General features: G+C 40.9%; 1 protein-coding gene across 3 annotated transcripts in view; it reads left to right on the plus strand.

Annotated features, from left to right (window-relative positions):
• The window catches only part of WIF1 (WNT inhibitory factor 1), a 57,958-nt gene that overhangs the window by 22,220 nt on the left and 15,961 nt on the right, over positions 1–19,777 (plus strand). For all 3 annotated transcript variants that reach the window (XM_082755170.1, XM_082755169.1, XM_082755171.1), the window contains exon 3: positions 17,409–17,517. In XM_082755170.1, coding sequence (XP_082611296.1) covers positions 17,409–17,517 — 109 coding nt within the window. The remainder of the gene's footprint in view (positions 1–17,408; positions 17,518–19,777) is intronic.

The raw sequence follows: 19,777 nt of genomic DNA on the forward strand, positions 1-19,777 counted from the left end.
ATATCCAAAATAAATAAATAAATAAATAGATAGATAAATAAAAAGGTAAATCTGCATAGGAAGATGTTGGGGACATGCCTTTGGTCTGGGAGTCTGGGAGTGCTTCTGGTCAGGGAAGCCCTAGAGACAGGAGGAAAGGGGACATCCCAGCACGTAGTTCTCAGGGCTGATACATGATGCAATGAAATCTGTACCTGCTGGAAAAACTGGGATACCTCTGTGAAAAACGTTATTGATAACCATGAGTAAAGGGAAATGATACCCACCTCTTAGGGAGAGAGGATATACACCACTAGTGTATATTTTCTATACATATTCTATACATTCATATACATTTCTATACATGTATATATATATATATATTTGTAAACTAGTGTATACACCAAGTATATTTTCCACTATCATTTCCATATTTTGAACTGGAGCTTAGGAAAGAGATATAATTACAGCTCTTGGAGGCTAATTCTGATGTCAGCAATGTGACCATCAACCCCAAACAGCTCAGTGATGCCTCTGGGATTACCTTATATTGCCAAGACCTAGCTTGACTGTGAAGATAAAAAGGAATACCAGCTATGCCAGGAGAATTTTTGTTTCTCTGACCTGAGGAAAGCTAATAAACTACAGATTTAAAGGCAGTATTGTGACAATAGGGTGCTCCTTTCAAACATTACTGTTTGCTTGATGAACTAAAAGAAAGCAAAGAACAGTGAATTTCAAAACAAATAATTCTTCAAAGGAAACGTTTTTCAAAGAGACTGCCAAACTTTTTGTAAATATCTTATTCATACCCAGTGATTACAGTGATGCTTTCCAGCTTAAGAAGTGCCTAATACTCACAGCTCGTTATTTTTCCTATGGCTGGTCTGGAATTTTGGTCAAGGCAATCACGTAAACTTGTACTCCTGGGATTTACAGTAGTATCTTCCCTGGATTTCCAGTAGTACCTTTACTGCATTTTCATGTCACCAAACAGAGGAAATACTTTGTTTTCTGACCTCTGTACCAAAATTTCAATGTGGAATGTGAAGATGTTTACATACTGTGAGCATGATTTTTAGACAGGGGGCTCGCCTATCGAGAACACAGCTCCAAACCTTTAATATTTAGATTCTGTTCAGCTGTGGTATTTTGCATCTCAGTGTTGTAGACATGCCACCAGGGATCAAAGTAATGCTGTAGAGATCCCACTTCACTTAGTAAAGCAGGCATGTGCCAGCCATCTGTTGTATCTGCTGATAGAAAACAGCAGTAAAGTTTCTCAAAGTTTGGCCAAGAAGTAAAGGGGGGATTTATTGCTCAGCAGAGATGAGTTACAAGGCACCTTGTAGTGTAAGCTACATCTGGTTTCCATAGTAATTTACATGGTATATGTGTAAACTACACAATTATTCTTTTTACACAGCAGTGTAAAGCTGTGTTAAATAAACTGTTCTTCAAGATTCCCATTGTTTATCCTTGCTATAAATATTCTAATACATTTTTAAGAAAAAAGCTTAAGTAATAAAATATTTTCACTACTTTTACAGTAGTAGTTGCGCTGTACAACACAACTGTTGAAAAGCACTGGAACTAACAGGGCACCCCAAAGTTTCAAGACTGTATTTTGTGAATGTGTACAGATTTTTCTCCCCATATTGCTAACAGTTTTTCTGAAATATAAAATCCATGATGTTTGGCTTTCATCTCCTTTACGCAAATGACAATGTTTTCTGTCAACATCACCTCTTTTTCAGAGGCAATTTCTTAAGTATGTTTTTAGTGGCCTGAAGTTAATGCCATTACAAGTAATGCCATGGAATTAAAAGAACAAACTAACCATAATGAAAACTAAATGGAAGAATTTCTTAATGTATTTACTTCTATTGGTACCAGGCTTCCCATGGAGTTTTTTGGTGTAGCTTGACTTTGGAACAAGCATGAATGACATGCTTCTAGCAAAGTGACCTATGTACATATAAATATATGAAACCACCTTCTTCTTAGTCCATGCACAGACATGAGGGATATGGTGTGATCCAGAACTTTCAAAGCAGCATACTAAGTACTTGCACCAAGTTGAACTTAGCTTTAACTATTGTGTACCTTTGCTCACAGCAGCAATGAGTTGCCAAAGTACCCCAGAGTTTTCATTTTAATGTAGCTGCAATCTGCTTTCCCTGTTACAAAAGTAATGGAAACTAGTTGTCTAAGGGAGCCTTTGGTGTGGAAACGGGATGCAGGTTTGGGTGTAGGGAGACTGCGTTTTTTGACTGTTGTGTTATGGCCTGGCTGGGAAGAGATGGGTGCAGAGGCAAGCACCTTGTACAACTTTGTATGTGCTGTGTGAAACATTGCTTTTCCTTTTGCTTTAAATGTGATAATTTCTGTGAGTGTCATTGTGAAAATCCCTTTAGAAACCCAGCTAGGCAGTACTGACCAGGCCGTTCCTATATACTTGTTGAGATCTTACTGGATCCTGAAGATGCATTGCTCTGCCTTCCCTAGATGTCATTCTGAGTTGTGTGTCTACTCTTTGTGCCCTTTTCCTTAGCAGAGATGTCACTTAGCTCTCCAAGTCCCTATCAGAGCCTTATGCAAAAATTGGCGTTATTCTTGACATGTTCCTCTAACAATAAGTTTTGTCCCAACACGTGGGATCTCTGCAGTATAATATTGACTACCTCCAAACTCTTAGGTTACACCACCTGGTTCATACAATTTGTCACTATTCTCCACCCTGTCCTGCACCCTCAAAAAGCTCTGTTAATGACTTTTCAGTTTGAAACAACCCCTTAAGCTTCATGAAGTAAAGCTCTAGTGTAGGAATTTACTAAAGTTTTCCTCCACGAGCACAAGTGCAAAACATTCATTTAGCTTTTTCACACTTGTCTTTTTCAGTGAGGTTTTATTTGCTCTGTCTTCAGCTGTTAGCCCCATTGACTTGACAGTGGTCTGCTCTCAAAACAATTTTATTAGCATTTTGAAAGCTTTCAAGAAAATGCATCCCAAAATATTTTTTATTTACCTTATTGTGGTTTTACATTTAGTTTGCCAAGGTTTGTTTTTTATTTATCTCCCTTTTTCATTCAAATTCCACTTTCTGAAAGATGCTATTTGATTTCTATCAGTCTCTTTTATTCAACCTCTCTGTTCAACCATATTGGAATTTGTTGTTTAGTTGTTTTTGTTTGTTTGTTTCTTTTTTAAGGTTCAGGGAACTGAAACTGTTTATTTGTGGCCAAACTCTTCACTACAACAGAATGCATCCCAGACATAGTGGAAAACGCAGTCACCCAAAGCGCACAGAAAAGAACAACAGCAAAGACAGTTGCAGTGCAATCCTTAGTTTTTTGTAACAAAACCAACAGCGTCCTTTGCAATGAATTATGTGCATAAAGTTCAGTAGATATCTGGGGGTATGGGTATACATTTCAGTAAAAGCAGAAGATAGTTTTATTGGTATTTTCTGTTACGTAAGTGCCTTTTTTGAAAATTGTAAGGTAAATTGAAGAAACACAAAATCAATCACATTTTGGGTAAGTTTCTAAATGTGTGGTTAACTTCACATTTTTTCCCTTCTCTTTGGTTTGTGGAAACTGACATTTTGAAATCTCAGCTGTAATTAACTGTGATTGTAATAAAATGTATGTAACAATGTAATGAAAGACTGCCTCTTCCCATGTAAAATATCGTTCAGACCCATGCACAAAAAGTGTCTGGGCTATCTGTGACAATTTGGGCTGAGCCCATTGTGTCAAGTAACAGAAGCCCAGTTCAGTGGGTACACAGGCACTGAGGTCTGACACATTTTCCCCTTGGGTAGCACCTTGGCAGCTGATGTGTGTGAGCTGACAGTCCTCCAGGGCCTGACTGTGGTGCTGGCCCTCCCAGCCTTTAACGAGACCTGGCAGACTGGAGGAGAACCTGATGAAGAGCCACTTCTTTCCTTACACTTATTTAATTGAAGAAAGAGCTAAAATAGGTCAAAACAGTCATGTTTTCAAACTTCTGCGGGGCATGTTCCCATCCCTTCAAGCCCTTCTGATGGTCTCTCTGTGGTATGTCCATGCCTTTCTTGTACTGGAGAGTCCAGGCCTGGACCCAGCACTACAGATATGCCTCACCAGGACTGAGTAGATGAGAACAATTATGAGAAGAAGAAATTGTGAATCTTCTTGCTGGTAACAGTCTTCCTAATGCAGCGCAGGAGGCCATTGGCCTTCTTTGCCACCCACGCAATGTTGCTGGCTCATGGTCATTTTTATGTTCATCAGGACCCCCAGGACCTTTTCTAGCAAACTCTTTCACAGCTGATTAGCTCCTAGTGTGTACTGCTACATGGGGTTGTTCCTCCCCAGGCAAAGGACTTTGCTGTTCCCCTTGTTGAGCTTCTTGCCAGCCTATTTCTCCAGCTTGTCAAGGTCCCCCTGAATGAAGCACAACCTTCTGGCGTACCAGCCACACCTCTCAGTTTTGTGTCATATGCAGACTTGCTGAGGGTGCTCTCTGTCATAGCATACTGGTCATTAATGAAGATGTTAAGCAGTCTGGGATCCAGTATGAACCCTTGAGGTGCACCACTACTGACTGGTCTCCAGCTGGACTTCATGCTGCTGATCACAACCCCCTGAGCCGAGCAATGCAGCAGTCCACCTCAGAGTCCACCTACAGAAATTCCACTTTTTTCGCTTCTTCTGTGAGGATGTTGTGGGAGGCTGTGTTGAAAGCCTTCCTAAAGTCAAGACAAACAAAATGCACTGCTCTCCTCTCATGCACCAAGCCAGTCATAAACACAGAATGGGCTAACACAAAACTGAGACTGCCTTGTACAATCACAGCAAAGCAGCAAACAAAAATCTGCCTCAGAAAATATTACAAATGAAGCAAAGACAGTGATACTGTTGTATGAAGGCACTGAGAAGACTTTATACATCTATGATATCCAAAATCCACCACAGTATGTGCTTATTTAAAGCCTGTTCATAGGAGACCACTTAGCTACACAGAAATGCTGAGGAGTTAGCCTGACAAGTCTGCCTGACTTGGAGAAGAGACACTTGGGGGATAGACATGCCTTAGTAAAGGCTTACAAAGATTTGAGGTGGATTTGTTTCAGCCGAACAAGAAAAACCCTGATTTTTTTTCCATCTATGTATGAAAGTGTGCTTTGTTTTGTAACCGACTGGTGGAACCCAGCCTGTTTGGCCATACAAGGAGAAGTGGGCAATTACCTTCCAGCTGCTCCAGCACTTGCTGCCATCACTGCCAAATACTGCAATCAATAACTTAGAGACCAAACAGTGCGTTCAGAACTGCTCCCACAAATCCTCTGAAGTTACCCCTTAGCCTGGATAAAGAGCTAGCTCAACCTAGCCGATGCTAAAGGAAATAAATATGCCTGACATCAAACCTGGCAATCTCCCAGCCTCAGGGTTTGGCCCAGCACCAGGGAAAATAAATTCCCCAAACAGCAGCCCACTAATGAGAAGACCTGTCACCAGGTCTGAGCACTCAGACAGAGAGACCGGTAGCAAGAGCAGCAGAGCCAGCCCTTGCAGTGATGGTTGGCTGGAGGAGGAGATGGCAGGCTCTTGGACCATCCTGGCCATCAGAACAGAGAACCACTTCACAGCTTTCAGTCCTGTGATTATGAACCTGTTTTCATGAGGAAGGCATGGGGAGATCACCATCTTTTGATGAGCAGGAGAAGATAGGCTCTACCTGCAGTGAGCCTACTTGCTCATTGCAATCCACCTACTTGCTCTCAGCTTGCGAATGTGTGAATATTGATATACTCAATGGGAATCTGAGACTAAAAACCACATAAGCAAATAATCAAGTCCACTGAACAGCTTCAGTAAGGAGTACAAGTACCACCTTCAGTCTGTTCCTTTTAAACTTCAGTAAACACTGCTCTCATTTTTCCAGGTTTGAGCCTTAGCCAGTTCTCTTTCTTGCAGAGGTTCTGGGAAATAAATCAAACTGTTGAAACAGAGTCCACTTGAGTGACCAGGCTGAACCAAATTTATTTTTTCCTTGTGAAGCCACACGTACATTGAGTAGCTGCAAGCAGCTACGTGCCTGCAGGATTCAAGGCAGGGACCTTCAGGGAGAACAGACAGGTTGCACACAGAGCACATCAGGATGTGTCAGAGAGAAAAGAGAGGAGAAATTCAGTTATCTGGATCTGTAATCACAAGCAACAGATGATATGCATAGTCACATCAAGAGATGGGAAATAATTTACTAGCAGGGCATGTTGCTCGTTATCTTGGTTGAGATATATATATATATTATATATATATATGGTGCTGTTTTAATTTTTTCCCCCTTCCTTTTAGTTTTGCACAGGAACATCTATTCAGATTGAGTAGATCTGATCAGATTTCTGCATTGGCAAGGGAGCACAGCTGAAAGCTTAGGGCCTAAGACATTGCTCCCTTCCAGTCAGAGCTGTGATGTGATGGTGGTAGGTACAGGGTGCAGAAGCTTGCACAGTCCCTCCCAGACAGAAAGCATCACATCAGGGACCACTGGGGTTTCACTATTTCATTTGATGTAACAACAGCATTCTTCTGATGGGATGAAGTCTGTGTGTTATCCTGCCCACTGACAGAGTTCACATTTGAATCATGTCAGTGTGAATATGCTGCTTACTTAATGGTTCCTTCAAAATCGTGCAGCCAAACATCTGCAGTCAGGTAAACTTCATCATTTATGTAGTGGGTGCCATGCTGCCACTGTTACTGTGGTTTGTTCAGACAGCAATTAACTGAAACCTCACAGTGTAATTGCAATGTTTAAAACATTTCTAAGCATTTAACTTGTTTATATAAGAGCTTTATTCATCCAAAAGTGAGTTTTTCTCATCCTGTAAAATATAATTCATTAGTACAAGTTCAATCGCTTAGGTTAATGGGGAAATATTTAAAAGGATAAGAAATCCTGAAGTTTGCTGGCAGGGTGCATGGTTACCTGGAGGCATAGAGCTTGAAGCATCTGCAAGTTCTCATGAAATCTGTTTCTCTACCTCTTTCCACCCCTAACATTTCTCAAACAGAAATTTCTGTCTCTGGTTTTATACGTCTCCCTTGTACCCGTGCACAAAGACTGGGATAAGTGCAGTAAGGTCTTTGCCCCCTTCTTGGTTTAGAGTAGGGGATGGGGCATAGCCAGGTTCTTCCCCAGGCCAGAGGACTCGTGAAGAGTGGGAAGCAGAGAGCAAATTTTGTGAGTGAGAGACAAAGGGACAGCCGTTGTCCTTCTCTGAAAATGACATTGCAAATTTCTTCCTTCTCTGATTCTTTTATAACCTCTCTAATCAAAACAAAATAAGATCCCCAAACTAATCCTCTCTGGTCTGAAGAGACAGTTGTGTGAGTCTCCTGCATGGGTTGTGTCTGGTTATTGCTTCACAGGAGAGGGGACAATGGAGGAAGCAGCCAGTCCAGAGGTTTCCCTAAACATGCTGAGACAGGGGAAGGAGGGCTGCAGCTTTTCTTACAGTCTGAGCAGAATTTATTGAACTGATACTGGATTATGAGAGTTTGCACCACTGTTTCACACATTAATATCACAGGTAATCCAGAAGGTCTAGTAATGGTGTGGTTAAATTAGTTCCTATTGTAAAATCTAAGTTATATTTCTGGCAAGTGCAAGATGAGCTGTTGAGCACTCCCAATGCATAGGAAGTAAAGCCTTGGACTGAAATTTGTACAGCCCACCCATTGAACGTTCACTCGTTAACTAAACACATCTTTCAGTATAACATGGAAAATCCACCTTCTCACTGAGGTGTGTTGTTCACCTGTTGTCCTTTGGAGTATGTTAATAGCCTGCAGTTAAACTGTCATATTTCTGAAAACAGATTTCTACTACTTTAAAAAATCTGTATTTGAAAATGCAGGTGTCTATGTGCATATGACCAACATGATTTGGGTTTGACAATTTTCTACCATACGCATTTCCCAAAAAAACATTTCCAACAAATCTTGTGTTCAACAAGTTGCAGCATCCCAGTTTCTGCCACCTCCAGTTCATATGCATCTCAGTTTGTTAGATATAGCCAAAAGGTTACAGCAGAAGCTATTAAATTAAGGTAGTCAGCCTCTGTGTGCAAGCATATTTTCCCTAGACCTCTTCAAGCTATTAAATTAAGGTAGTTGGCCTCTATGTGCAAGCATATTTTCCCTAGACCTCTTCAAGTCTTGTACTGCACAGCATGCAACCGTGTGGTTTGCTGTGTATCTGCATATTAATGCATCCGGTTGACTTAATGGGCCAGACTTTCAAAGGCTACTCAGCGTTTATAACAGCCCCTTGCTCTGAGGAAACCTGCAGGACTTCAGCACCACTTCTCCGGGTTTGTAAGATGCTCAGTTTTTGAAGAAGCTGAACAAAGTTGTGTGTCTTAATTGAGAGGTAGTATGGGATCATATACTTAACGAGGTTTTAATGTCCTGTAAAAACAAGGAGACAGCATTAAGTCTTGCATACAGCATCATTCACTGGTATTTCCTGAATTTTGACTGTTTGACTGGATACAATAAGAATTCTCCAAACTTTCTTTTATTACCATAAGTGGTTTAGGGAAGGAAAAAAGAAATAGCTTTGTTTCTCAGAGCCTTAAAAGTTTGCAAATAGTTTGCATGTTCCATAACTTAATCCCGTTGTCTAGACAGCCGCGCATCCTTCCCTCCTCAGTGGGAGAGGGGTGCAGAGAGGAGCTCCATCCTTCCCTGGCCCCCCAAGCAGGGCTGGGGAGCTGCTCCTGGGGCCTCTCGCTCCAAGCTGTGCTTGCCTGGTCCTCCTCTGGTACGTCTGAGGAGATCCACATGAGGGAGCCCATATGCTGTGTGCACCACCGAAACTGAGAAGGCTGCAGGAGGAGTGTCAGGCTCTCTTGATCCAGTCTGCTTTGCTTGAGCAGCTTGGCAGCAAAAGTAGCAGAGCACAGGCCTCACCTTTGCACCAAAACAGCCAAGACAGGCCATGCATACCCTGTATGATCACAAAAGCCTCCTGGTGCAGCAGACCTGTCCACTCTCTTCTGTAACTCTTTGGGCAACGTTTTCCAAAGCTGTGACAAGACAGCCACTTGAAAGCAGATGTGCAGCCTGCCCTCAATTCATCTGCACAGTACACCTTAGTGGCATGCCACAGGCAGAAAGGCTTGTGAAGTACCTGGCATGTTTCTCACATTGCTGAGAGGTATGCCATTTTCCATGTGAAGAGTACAGCTCCCCAACTGCACTCAGGAATGTCTTCATAATCTGGTGCTGCTCCAAAGAAACCTGGAGCTTTAAACTCAAGCTTAAAAGCATGACAAACATGAGTCAACTTGCATTATTCCCAGTGCTTAACTTCATAAGCAATAGCAAGATCACATTTCTGGGGGTGGAATCAAGTGTGTGGATTGTTCGTTTTCATTTTGTCTGCTTGGTGGCACTGACAGTACCATCAGGAACGTGCATGTCCTATTTGGGGGCCACGGTCTGGTGAAACCACCTTCTATCCAATTTTTCACAGCTTAGTTTCTTCCCCACTCCAGCATAATGAAATCTGAGGGTGTGATGAAAATATCTGACATCTGCTAATGACAAGGGAACTCCATGCCACACTCCCAGTGTGGTTCCAAAGCAGCTTCAACCAGGCCAGTGAGCTGGGCTGAATCGTCACCTGCAAATGCTGCTCTCTATCCACCGAGCGTGTAGGAAGTTGAGGATGACTTGGCTTTAAAGAAGATGCTTCATTTCACTGCTGGAAAATTCCAGGGACTGCTGTACCTTAACTCCAAAGAGTCTATCAGACTAGTACTATAACTCAGGAATGAAACTGTACAGACACTGCCTGTGCAAACAGTCTGAAAGACAGAAAAGTTGTGTGCAGAAACTGCTCAGGTCCTCATTTCCTACATGGAAATATTACAGTAATACCTGCCCGCAGACAGAGGTCTTATCTCAACAGAAAAATCAGTGCGATTTCAGGTACACAGCAAACACACAAGGCTTTCTTTAACCTTACAAAATATCTCTGGATTTTCAAAAATAGGCATTTATAATCCACGTGGCAGATATTAAAAGAGAGCAGTGTTAGGGAAGTCTAAGAAGCGCTAACAACTAGTCAGAAAAGAGCTGATTTTTTTTTTCAAAACCTTTTAATCACTTGTTTGCTTAGGGTACAATGCAAAAGACCATTATCTGTGGAGCAGTAAATAAACAGCCTCACCTTCAAGGTGCCGCAAGCTTTCTTTCACTTAGATACCCACAAGTGGAAGCATCACCCTTTGAGACCACAGAAGGACTCAAGTCCGACAGAAGCTGCTGTGAGATTTCATAATTTTTGAGAGAGCTCATTGCTTATATTTCGGGGGAGATATTTATGATAGAGGAGTGCCAGTTAAAGCCAAGAGCAAAACACATGGACTCAATAAAGGTCCAATTACGTGACCTTTGCTGTTTGCCATGCTTTTAACTTGTGTAAGTTATTGATTACACTTTCATGAGATCATAATCAGAAGGTTGTTCTTTGGTAATGGTGTGCTAGAGGAGCTTTATCCTCCACTTCAAAGCTGTCCTGGGAGGCTTAAGAACAAACGGGTGGAAGTTTGAAGCACAGCCAAAATGAATCTGTGTGCATTATCCGTGTTTACCACCATGCAGGAGGAGGCTTAGCCTATTCTTCGGCTGTGAACTTTCTCTCAGCACATCAGACGAGCCACCATCTCTAAGGTTTACATTTGTGCTTTTAAAAAAAATTCCATTTAATTAAATTTACTGCTTGCTCAGATCTCCATCGTAACTTGTCTAAATACTTGTGTGCAATACTTGTGTGCCATGCTTGAGTGCAATAATTTCCCTAACTGTAGAGGTTTTATTGAAATTATTTTACATTCTCTGAGAAGACTGTGACTAATTTATTAAATACAAATAAATCTATCCATAGCTTCAAACTGCAAACAGTTTGTAATTACGTAAAAACGCATGCCTAGGACCATCCAGCCCAGGTTTACATTTATTTTTCAAGCAGCAAGGGGAAGAAAGTTACCTCCCAGTTTAATCTCAGTGTATTTAGAGCTGCATAGATGCATTACAGGTGAAGGTAGCAGAACTGTACAGCATTGTTTTGTTAGGAACTGATGTGATAAGACTTTATTTATTTATATTCTTCCTCTGAGGAGCGGTGATAATTTCTGCCTTTTTTATTAGCCTTAGGAAATTGGCATTTTGAACATCCCTGATCATGAAATCTCCATTGGAGACAGCACTGATCTTTTGTTGAATGACAAAAGAATGAATTAGCTCTTGTTGTGCCGGAACAAGAAATAACTTTTCAGCAGAAAGACTTTTACCAATTCACTGGATACCAGAAAAGTGTGTTTCATCAGACATTTCGAAATAATGTAGACTAGTATATCTTTAATTTTTTAATCTGAACTCTAAATACTAGTTCTTTTGGTGTACCACTTGCTTCTCTCCCCTTCTCCAAAGCAGAGAGATCTAATTTTCATGTGAAGGATATAGGAGGAAACAATCTGAAGGGCACTTGTGTACCATGTACACATTCCAGCCTGGTTCATGCTGAAAAATATCATTCCTTGATAAATACTTTCATGATGAAATTAGCTGTGCATATTGATAGAAGCCTTAATGATTTCGTTTTCTTGTAGCTTAATTTTTTAGAAAGTAACTCTGGTGAAGCTGGAATAAAACTGGGGAGAACCTTTTGTTGTTGAGTAAAGCAAGATAGAGAAAGAGTAAGAAACTCCAAATCTTTCCTCAACAAGTGCTGTCAATTTGTTGTGACTTCTTTCTTTAAGAAATCCTGCATGCTGCATGCCTTTATAGCAGTGCTCTTGTAGTTACCTGGAGATTGCTGTGGATCTGTTCTTTCATGTGCTGCTTTCCAAGGTGCCAGCCTTGGTAAACATCCCCTCTGCATTTTGAGCCTCTGTCCCCATTGCTGTTCCTGCACCAAGGGATTGGCTCTGATCTACCCCAAAGGCGTATTTTCGTTAGCAGACTGGCAATGGGAAGGAGCATGCAATAGGTGTTTTTTTGGCATTGTGTTTCAGGCAGCCTGATTTTTTTGTCACGTGAGGACAAGTTTCAAAGTTAACTCTCTGCTCAGGTATTTGTGTTATTTCTTTTCAATGGTGTCCCACTAGATCCTTGCTCTTTCTGCCAAGTCATTTTCCAGTCTCGGGTGGATTTCAAATGAGCTCTTCAAATGCTAGAGTTCTTCCAGAGCTCGAAGTCTAACAAGAGAAAATATCCGTTCAAAATGACAAAGTGTTTGCCCAGTTTCTCCCATCATCCAAAGAACAGACATCTACCAGAAACATAATTGCTAAAGGTAATCTAAATCCATGAATTTGGTTCTCACCATGTTTCCTGACAGCAGTTTCTTCATATTACTTACCTTTAAAGAAATTCTTGTCTCATTTCTTGGAGGAAAGGCCAATACATTCTGAAAACAATTATGTCCTTCTTCCCTGCACAAAGCATTCTTGGTACCTTGTGGCATCATCTGCCAAAACTTGGATCTCCTTTTGATAGTAATCAGGAAATATTTCTTTGATTGCTTTCTAAATCATTCCCTTGAAGGATCTGCACTGCCATCCACAATGACATGCCACAGGAGACATTAAGGACCAGTTAATTATCTTCCATTGACACAGTCAGAGAGTTTTTGTACCATTCTTCTTATAAAATACAAAACCATTATAACCAGAAGTTGTCATTGTTTAAAGTTGCATGTAGGGATTGTTAAAAAGTTGTCTTTGTCGTCATGCATAGGTTTTCCTCAGTCCTCCACAGTTTTATAACGTGAAGAAGAAAGGCTTAAGATAGACTCTGCAGAGCCGTGAGCATCTCAGCACATCAATGTGTAATTAACACTGTAACACACTGCATTTTTCCTTGAGATATTTTGCTCAATTCTAATTTGGGTCCTTTTTTTTTTTTTTTAGAAACACACAAAAAAACTCTCTATTTTGCCTTTCGTGTGCATCTCTTTTTGTTAATCCTACTGCTTCACTTCATTCCCATACCCTAACAGCTTTCCAGTCCTTTACACCTAATGGAAATCTGGCAGTTGGCTGGGATTAAGGTTATCCTGTCCTCTGTGTAGATTGGTTTTAATGGAGAACATTCCTATGAGGGCTGCACATCACTTTCTCAGCAATGTTAAGCGTGCCTCCCACTTTGGGGCTACCTCGTGAGGCTGCTGGCAGGTATCATTGAGTTCACTCTGAGGTGCAAAAAATGGTTTCCACATTCTGGGAGGGGACCAATTAGCAGGTAAGGCCAAGCTGCCTTTGCTGGCAGAAAACAAAACCTTCTAGGCAGACGGTTTATTATCTACTGTCTAAGGAGGGATCATTATGTTGTTCATTACAGCAGTGTCTAGACTGCACTGCAATAACAAAATGTGCTGCAGACATACTCATACTCTGGCCAAACTCCTTCAATAGCCTGGTACATGCAGTACAGCGAGAGCCTTCCCCCTTTGTTGAAATTCTTCTCATTTTGCTTCATGTTTCATCTTGGAACATAGAAGACCCACTCCTCTGACCTAATGCAGTTAATATCTTGGAGAAGCAATGGTCCATGCTGTAAACACCTAACAAGCACATACATTGCCTCACTTTGTGATTTTATTTATGGCATATGCAGCTGTGAGCATCTGCTGTGTATGATCCATGCTAGAATCTTCTGGTGTGTGCATAGCCAGAAATATCCACGGATCTGGGATAAAAAGGAACTTCTTAAGTGAGTTTCTTTCTTTAAATGAAGAAAATCAGTGTTAGGGTATATAGAACAGAATACTCAGAGATGATCTCTTCAAAAAAATGAGAAGGAAACATGGTTAATTTCTTACATCTCCTTGCAAAGGTAACACATCTCTTTTTTGTTGTTGTTATGTTTTGTTTTTGTTAGAAAGGCTGTAGATTTCATTAGGCTATTGAGCTGTGACATACAGCTGTTTAAGCTTCTCTGGTTTGCTTTAAGGTGCTGCCATTACTTCTAATCTTACATCTTTCATGTAAAATGAAGAAAACATAAAACACTTTTCTGTGAATGTTTTGATTAAATATGAAACAAAACCAAACTGGGCATGGCATGGCATTTAAGTGATGAGAAAACTATAATGCAGTAGATCTTGCCCTGAAGAAGGGAGTTCTGCAGGAATTTTAAGTGTAAAGCCAAACTGCCGACAGATGTTCGCTACCATACTTGTTAGAGGGCTTCGTTATATTTATAACCTTTTAAATTCCTCTGATTTATAGAAAGCGTCCACTTAAAGTCCATAAAAGTTAATCCTGACCATGGAATTATTTGCCTAGAATGAAATTTCCTGCCTTTGCCGAGGGCTTTGCCCCCATGGGGAAGAGTTGCAGGGTGGCTGTATGCAGCTACCTGCTGCCTCGAGGCACAAAGTCCCCAGACTGCTCACACAGGGGCTGCAGGGGACTTTCCCTCAGTTTTTTAGGGTCCCAGACAAAGTGTTCACATGCAGGGAAAGTGTTCACACTCTTCCTCGGGTGCATACTGAAGTCAAGACAAAACTGAAAATTCTCTTGCTCATATAGTGCGCAATTGTCAAGGATCAACACTTTTTTGCAAACCCCAGTTTCTCCATCACCTCTGATAACACTGCTTCTTTAAGATTTAGCTTCAGTGCCGAATTTTGCCCACCAAACACCAGACACTGCACAGGCTGGCTTCAAAAACAAAGTCACAAGAATGTTTCTGTACAGGAAAATGGATTATAGATTGTGGTTTTTCCCCATTATCCCTCAAACAATATCTGAAGAAATTTTGTTTGCACTAGCAGGTCATTCACAATGACCACGTACAGTATGAATTGTGGCAGTCACTATACAGTACCCAAATGTCCGGATTTTAATTGCACAGGCCTATCTCCTCAATTAACCATCATGACCGAATTTCATGCTACACTGACGCATGGTAAATATTTGCTGAGAATGTGTTGTTTGCTTTTCAGTCATGATGATTAATGCAAGTTAATTGGCAATCAACTCAAATTACACCAGGACAATGCTGGAGACTGGATGTGGAGATTGTGTCAAGACAGATTGCTTCCAAACTGATAAGATTTATGGCAGCCAAACCTCAGATTGGCAGGTTTGAGGAGCTCAACTACCCTCCTTGCAGCCTCTCTAGGCTGATTTTGTATGGTATTTTTAAGCCAAAATTTAACAAACTCAGTCCAGCACAAGTGAATGGCAAATATGCTCTGTAGCACGTGGCTTCATAACCTCGAAATCGTACTAGCTGAGTCTACCTGAGGACTTCTTAGATAATGTCATTTCAAGAAGTTGTATGGACCTTTCTTCAGAAATGGTGAGAGCAGGTATCTATCCCCAGTGCAGAGAGTGGTTTTCCTCCTGAGAAGCCTTTGCTTGTGCAGCATCTCTTCCCATCATTTTAATCCTGCCTCGGGCATTAATTGCTGCTGTGCCTCTATTCTGGTTAAAAGAATTCCTTCCTTGAAAGGCAGTAAAGATTGTAACTCATGGTGCAATCGATCCCCTTTCCCACAGAGAACTTGCTTTTTGTCTTTGTCTTTAAGCATCGTTTTAACTCCAGAAAATGGAATTCCAGTTCCTTTGCTACACATCAGAGCTTTGGCTCACAGGCTGACCTGCTACAGCAGCCCGGCTAGAGTGGAAACATGGGAGTGGAGCTATTTGGTTTAGTTACCAGTTGTTGTTTACTAGAATAGTAAGAACATAATGTTTTAATATCCCAGCCTATTATGACCTGTTTTAGATATAACCAAACATCAAAGCTAACCAATGAGAAACAGACAGTACAGCATTGACTCAGTCGCTGTAGTATTCTATAGATGTGTGGAGACATATAATTATTTTTCTGAACCAAAGTTTTATTTGAAAACAAAAATGTTCACAATCTAAGACTTTATGGCTTGTTTTCATATTTTGGCATTGTATAATGTATTGGAAAAAAAAATCTTTAATTAAAAGCAGCCTTTTGAATAGCACCCCAGACTTCAATTTTCATCTCCTGTTTTACTACTTCTCTCCATGTCCCCTCTCCCTCCCACATATGCTCCATGTGTTTAACCCACCCTTAACAACTTTCATGACTTCCTTCCCTACTGTTGCTTTGTGAGTCCTCCTCTGAGGTCTCCATGCTTACACAGCACCCTACATAACAACCTTTTTAAGCAGCTTTGGAGAGCTTTGCTGGTGCCACCAAAGGAGTATGGTGCCTCTGACAGGGCTTCTGCTCAAGTTAACACAGAATCACAGAAGGTCTGAGGATGACCTGAGATGAGATGATCTCGAGATAGAATAGCCTCTCTCTATATGTCAGGTGCTCCAATCCCTCTAGTCATTGTTGTGGCTGTTCACTGGTCTCTCTCCAGTAAGTCCGTGCTATGGAAACTGGTTATTACGAGAGAAAAAGAACAGCCTTCTGGCTAAGGACATTGACTGCCATCTCATAGGAGAACTAACTGCCATTTATTGGCCCAAAGTTCTCATAACATTTTGGCTTTAATCTTTCTTTACTTCACAGTCCTAGATAAAAGACAGGTTTAGCAACACTGTATATTATTAATAAGTTGCTGTATGAAAATACTTTTTTGACAGTTCCCATGCTAAGGATTCAAGTATTTTTCTGAGAGCAGCAGCTAAAGCTACCTATAATCGTACATGTTTCAGGTAAATGAAAAGCCTGACTTTAGGGAAAAGGTTTGTTTCCACTTGATCTGTGCACCTGCAGCTGTGCTGTGGGAATGCCCAACTCCATTAACAGCCGTGGAAGCCTCAAGTGCCCTGCTAAGATGCAAACACCTCAGATGTACACAGTGTGCACATCTACACTGCAGATGCATGACACAAGGCAGGAGGAATCCCACTTTGTAGCAAATACGAAGAAAGACTGAGCAGGTGACTTAACAGAGAGGCCAGGATCTGGTGGAACGAAGCACAAGGCAGGCTGTCCAGGCTCACCAGCTGTTCCAGGGGGATTCTGCACAAAAAAAAAAAAAAAAAAAAAAAAAAAAAAAAAAAAAAACAGCTTTAAGAAGTAGCCCAGTGTTCATACTTTTTTTTTATTTTTATTTTCAGTGTTTAGATGAAAGGTGTGGGTTGTAAAAAAAATGGATTCTCTGATTAACATTAATTTGCCATATGCATGCTATTTTCCTTGCTGTTATCCAGGTATTGGATTTTACTGTATGGTCATTTGCAATTTCTGAGATGAGAGAAAACTATGCTTAGGTAAAGAAGCAATTGTGGAAAAAATTAAAACAAATCCAGTGAATGACATAATGAAAGTGTAGTATTTTTCTGCTGTAGCTTATGTGCTAAATGGTTTGCTTCTGTGAATGCAATTAAAACACATAATGATTTCTCATGTCTTTTGTCATAGGCTGAGTACTTCTACGAGTTCCTGTCTCTGCGCTCTTTGGATAAAGGCATAATGGCTGATCCAACTATAAATATCCCTCTGCTCGGAACAGTTCCTCATAAAGCATCAGGTTTGTGCTGTTGGTATTATAAATTTTGTTCCTGTAAAAAATATCCCACAGCCAGTAAAGTCTACACACCTTCTTTTTAATAGAAGTTTTGAATTTTATTGCTAAAGAAATGCTTGTCATGGTGCTTGACAATGAACAGCGTGAGTGCCTTGCCTGACTACAGCAGCATATTTTGCTTGAGCCAAGTCACACGAAGCTTTTGTATGTAGATAAACCAGCAGAAAATAGTGCAAAATTTTTACATAAAATTAATGTATGTGAAACTTTAGTGGTGTTGAAAATGGATTTCATTGAAGAGTGTTATAATATTCATATCATAATTGCTGCAATTTAATTGATTGCAAGCCCAATAAGTTTGCAAATACAGACATTGACTCAAAGTAACCAAGAAGTCAGTCAGGAAGGTGAAATTCATATTAAGCATTAAGATTATTTCCATCTCCATATAAAGCAGGTGAGAAATGTGGAAGGCTGTGCACTCAGCATCCTCTAATATAAATTAGTTTCTCCTTTAATTTTTAACTATCTAGAGAGGCTAGATCAAAATGACCCCTGACTGACTGTGTTTAGGAAAACATCTAATCTACAAATGCAGGGAGGCCAGGGATGAGATCTCCTAGTTCCAGCAGAAGGTCTGGTAACCATCACAATGGGAGGTCTGATTGAAACCGAGATGGACTTACCCTGTCTGTGGTGCTGGTAGCTCAGTTCCAGGACTAATACGGGTATGTCCACGGTGTTCCCTTATGCAGACAGTGAGCAGTGCACTGCTGTACTTAGGATATATCAGCTGTGTTGAAGTCCTGTGTGGCATTATACTGCATCTGGTCTTTAACAGCAATTGATAATTGGTACATGCAGAGTATTCCAAGCATGTTCAGTATTTAGCAATGAGCCACTGGTGTGAAGGCTTTTTTTTATGCTGCTTGTAAGTTGACTTAAATAAATAAATGCTATAAAAATAGTGAAGCAATTTAAACTGGATTTAAATCACTCAGGTTCCTTAGACTCCTTTGAAAATCCTATCCCCGCATCCCAGTATTGCTACGTGGGTTAGGGTTGTTAAACCTAGCCACACGGTACAATACTGATATATGGTAAGAGGGCTGAAGAAGATGCCTTTCAGTGAGAGTTTAAAGAACTAAGACTACTCAGCTTAGCCAAAAAGAGGTGTTTGAGAGAAGCCTTGAGCAAGTAGATATCTGTTCAATGACAAAAGACTGCTCATTTCACAAGGGAACACCTACAAAGATCCAGTGGTTCAAACAAGAGTCAGCAAGTTCAAAACCAAGTCAGGCATTTTTGATGGTGGCAGTGATTAACTTCGAGCACCACACAAGTACCATGCTGGTGCCAATGTGGCTCCACATGAGCTGGCATGCCTGGTACCTTCCCCAGCAGCATCTCTGCTCACTCCACAGTTAGGAATCAGTTAAATTTTCCTCACTTCTGTGAGCACTCCATGGGAGGCAGGAGTGTAAATGTGCAAAAGGGGCAATTCTGTGGTGGGACAAATGCAATGTGAGCCACCACGGAGCTCAGTCAGGAGGGCCTTTAATGCATTTTTGTGTGCTGAGGAGTTTGGGCACGTGGAAAGTTCAGAAATATGGACACTTCCAGTTTGGGGAGTGCTGGAGGGTTTCTGACCTGTCCCCTTCAACTTCAGATGCATGACTGGTCCTTGCCCTGGGCACTTAAACCTACAGGCTGATGTCATTTGCTGTCAAATCTCCAGGCAGATTGGGGTTTTGCTACTGATGCAATGAAGTCTAGGAATTTCTCCTGTGCCTTCATCCCCACAGCAATTTGTTCAGCTAAGTCACACACATCCTCATACAAGCACTGAATTATGTCCTGCACTTAAGCTATGAGGAGGTTACTGCAGTTTGAGAAGTTCGCTGCATTTAAACTGCTTTTTATCCCTTGTAAGAGGTTTTTTTTTCTTACCACATGGTTACATGCTTTTCGTAATGGTCTTTTAAAAGACCAGTGTAAAGGCACTTCAGCAATGAAATTGCTTTATAATGAAAACTGCAACAGACTGTTCAGTCCATAGGACTTACCAGAAGCAGAATGTGTTTCAGCAATAATTATTGCAAGGTATTATACCAAGGCAGAAAATAACAAAAATTGTCTGATTATTACATGCGACATTTTCATAACAAGCAATTTAAAACAAACCAAATGTAAGGCTGTTAGCTCTACATTTTGTTCTGAAACCTCAGGCCAGCTTCAGAAGAAATGAATAAACAATCTCTAT

Source organism: Aythya marila (genome assembly GCF_965140915.1).
Source record: "Aythya marila genome assembly, chromosome: 1".
NCBI lineage: Eukaryota > Metazoa > Chordata > Aves > Anseriformes > Anatidae > Aythya > Aythya marila.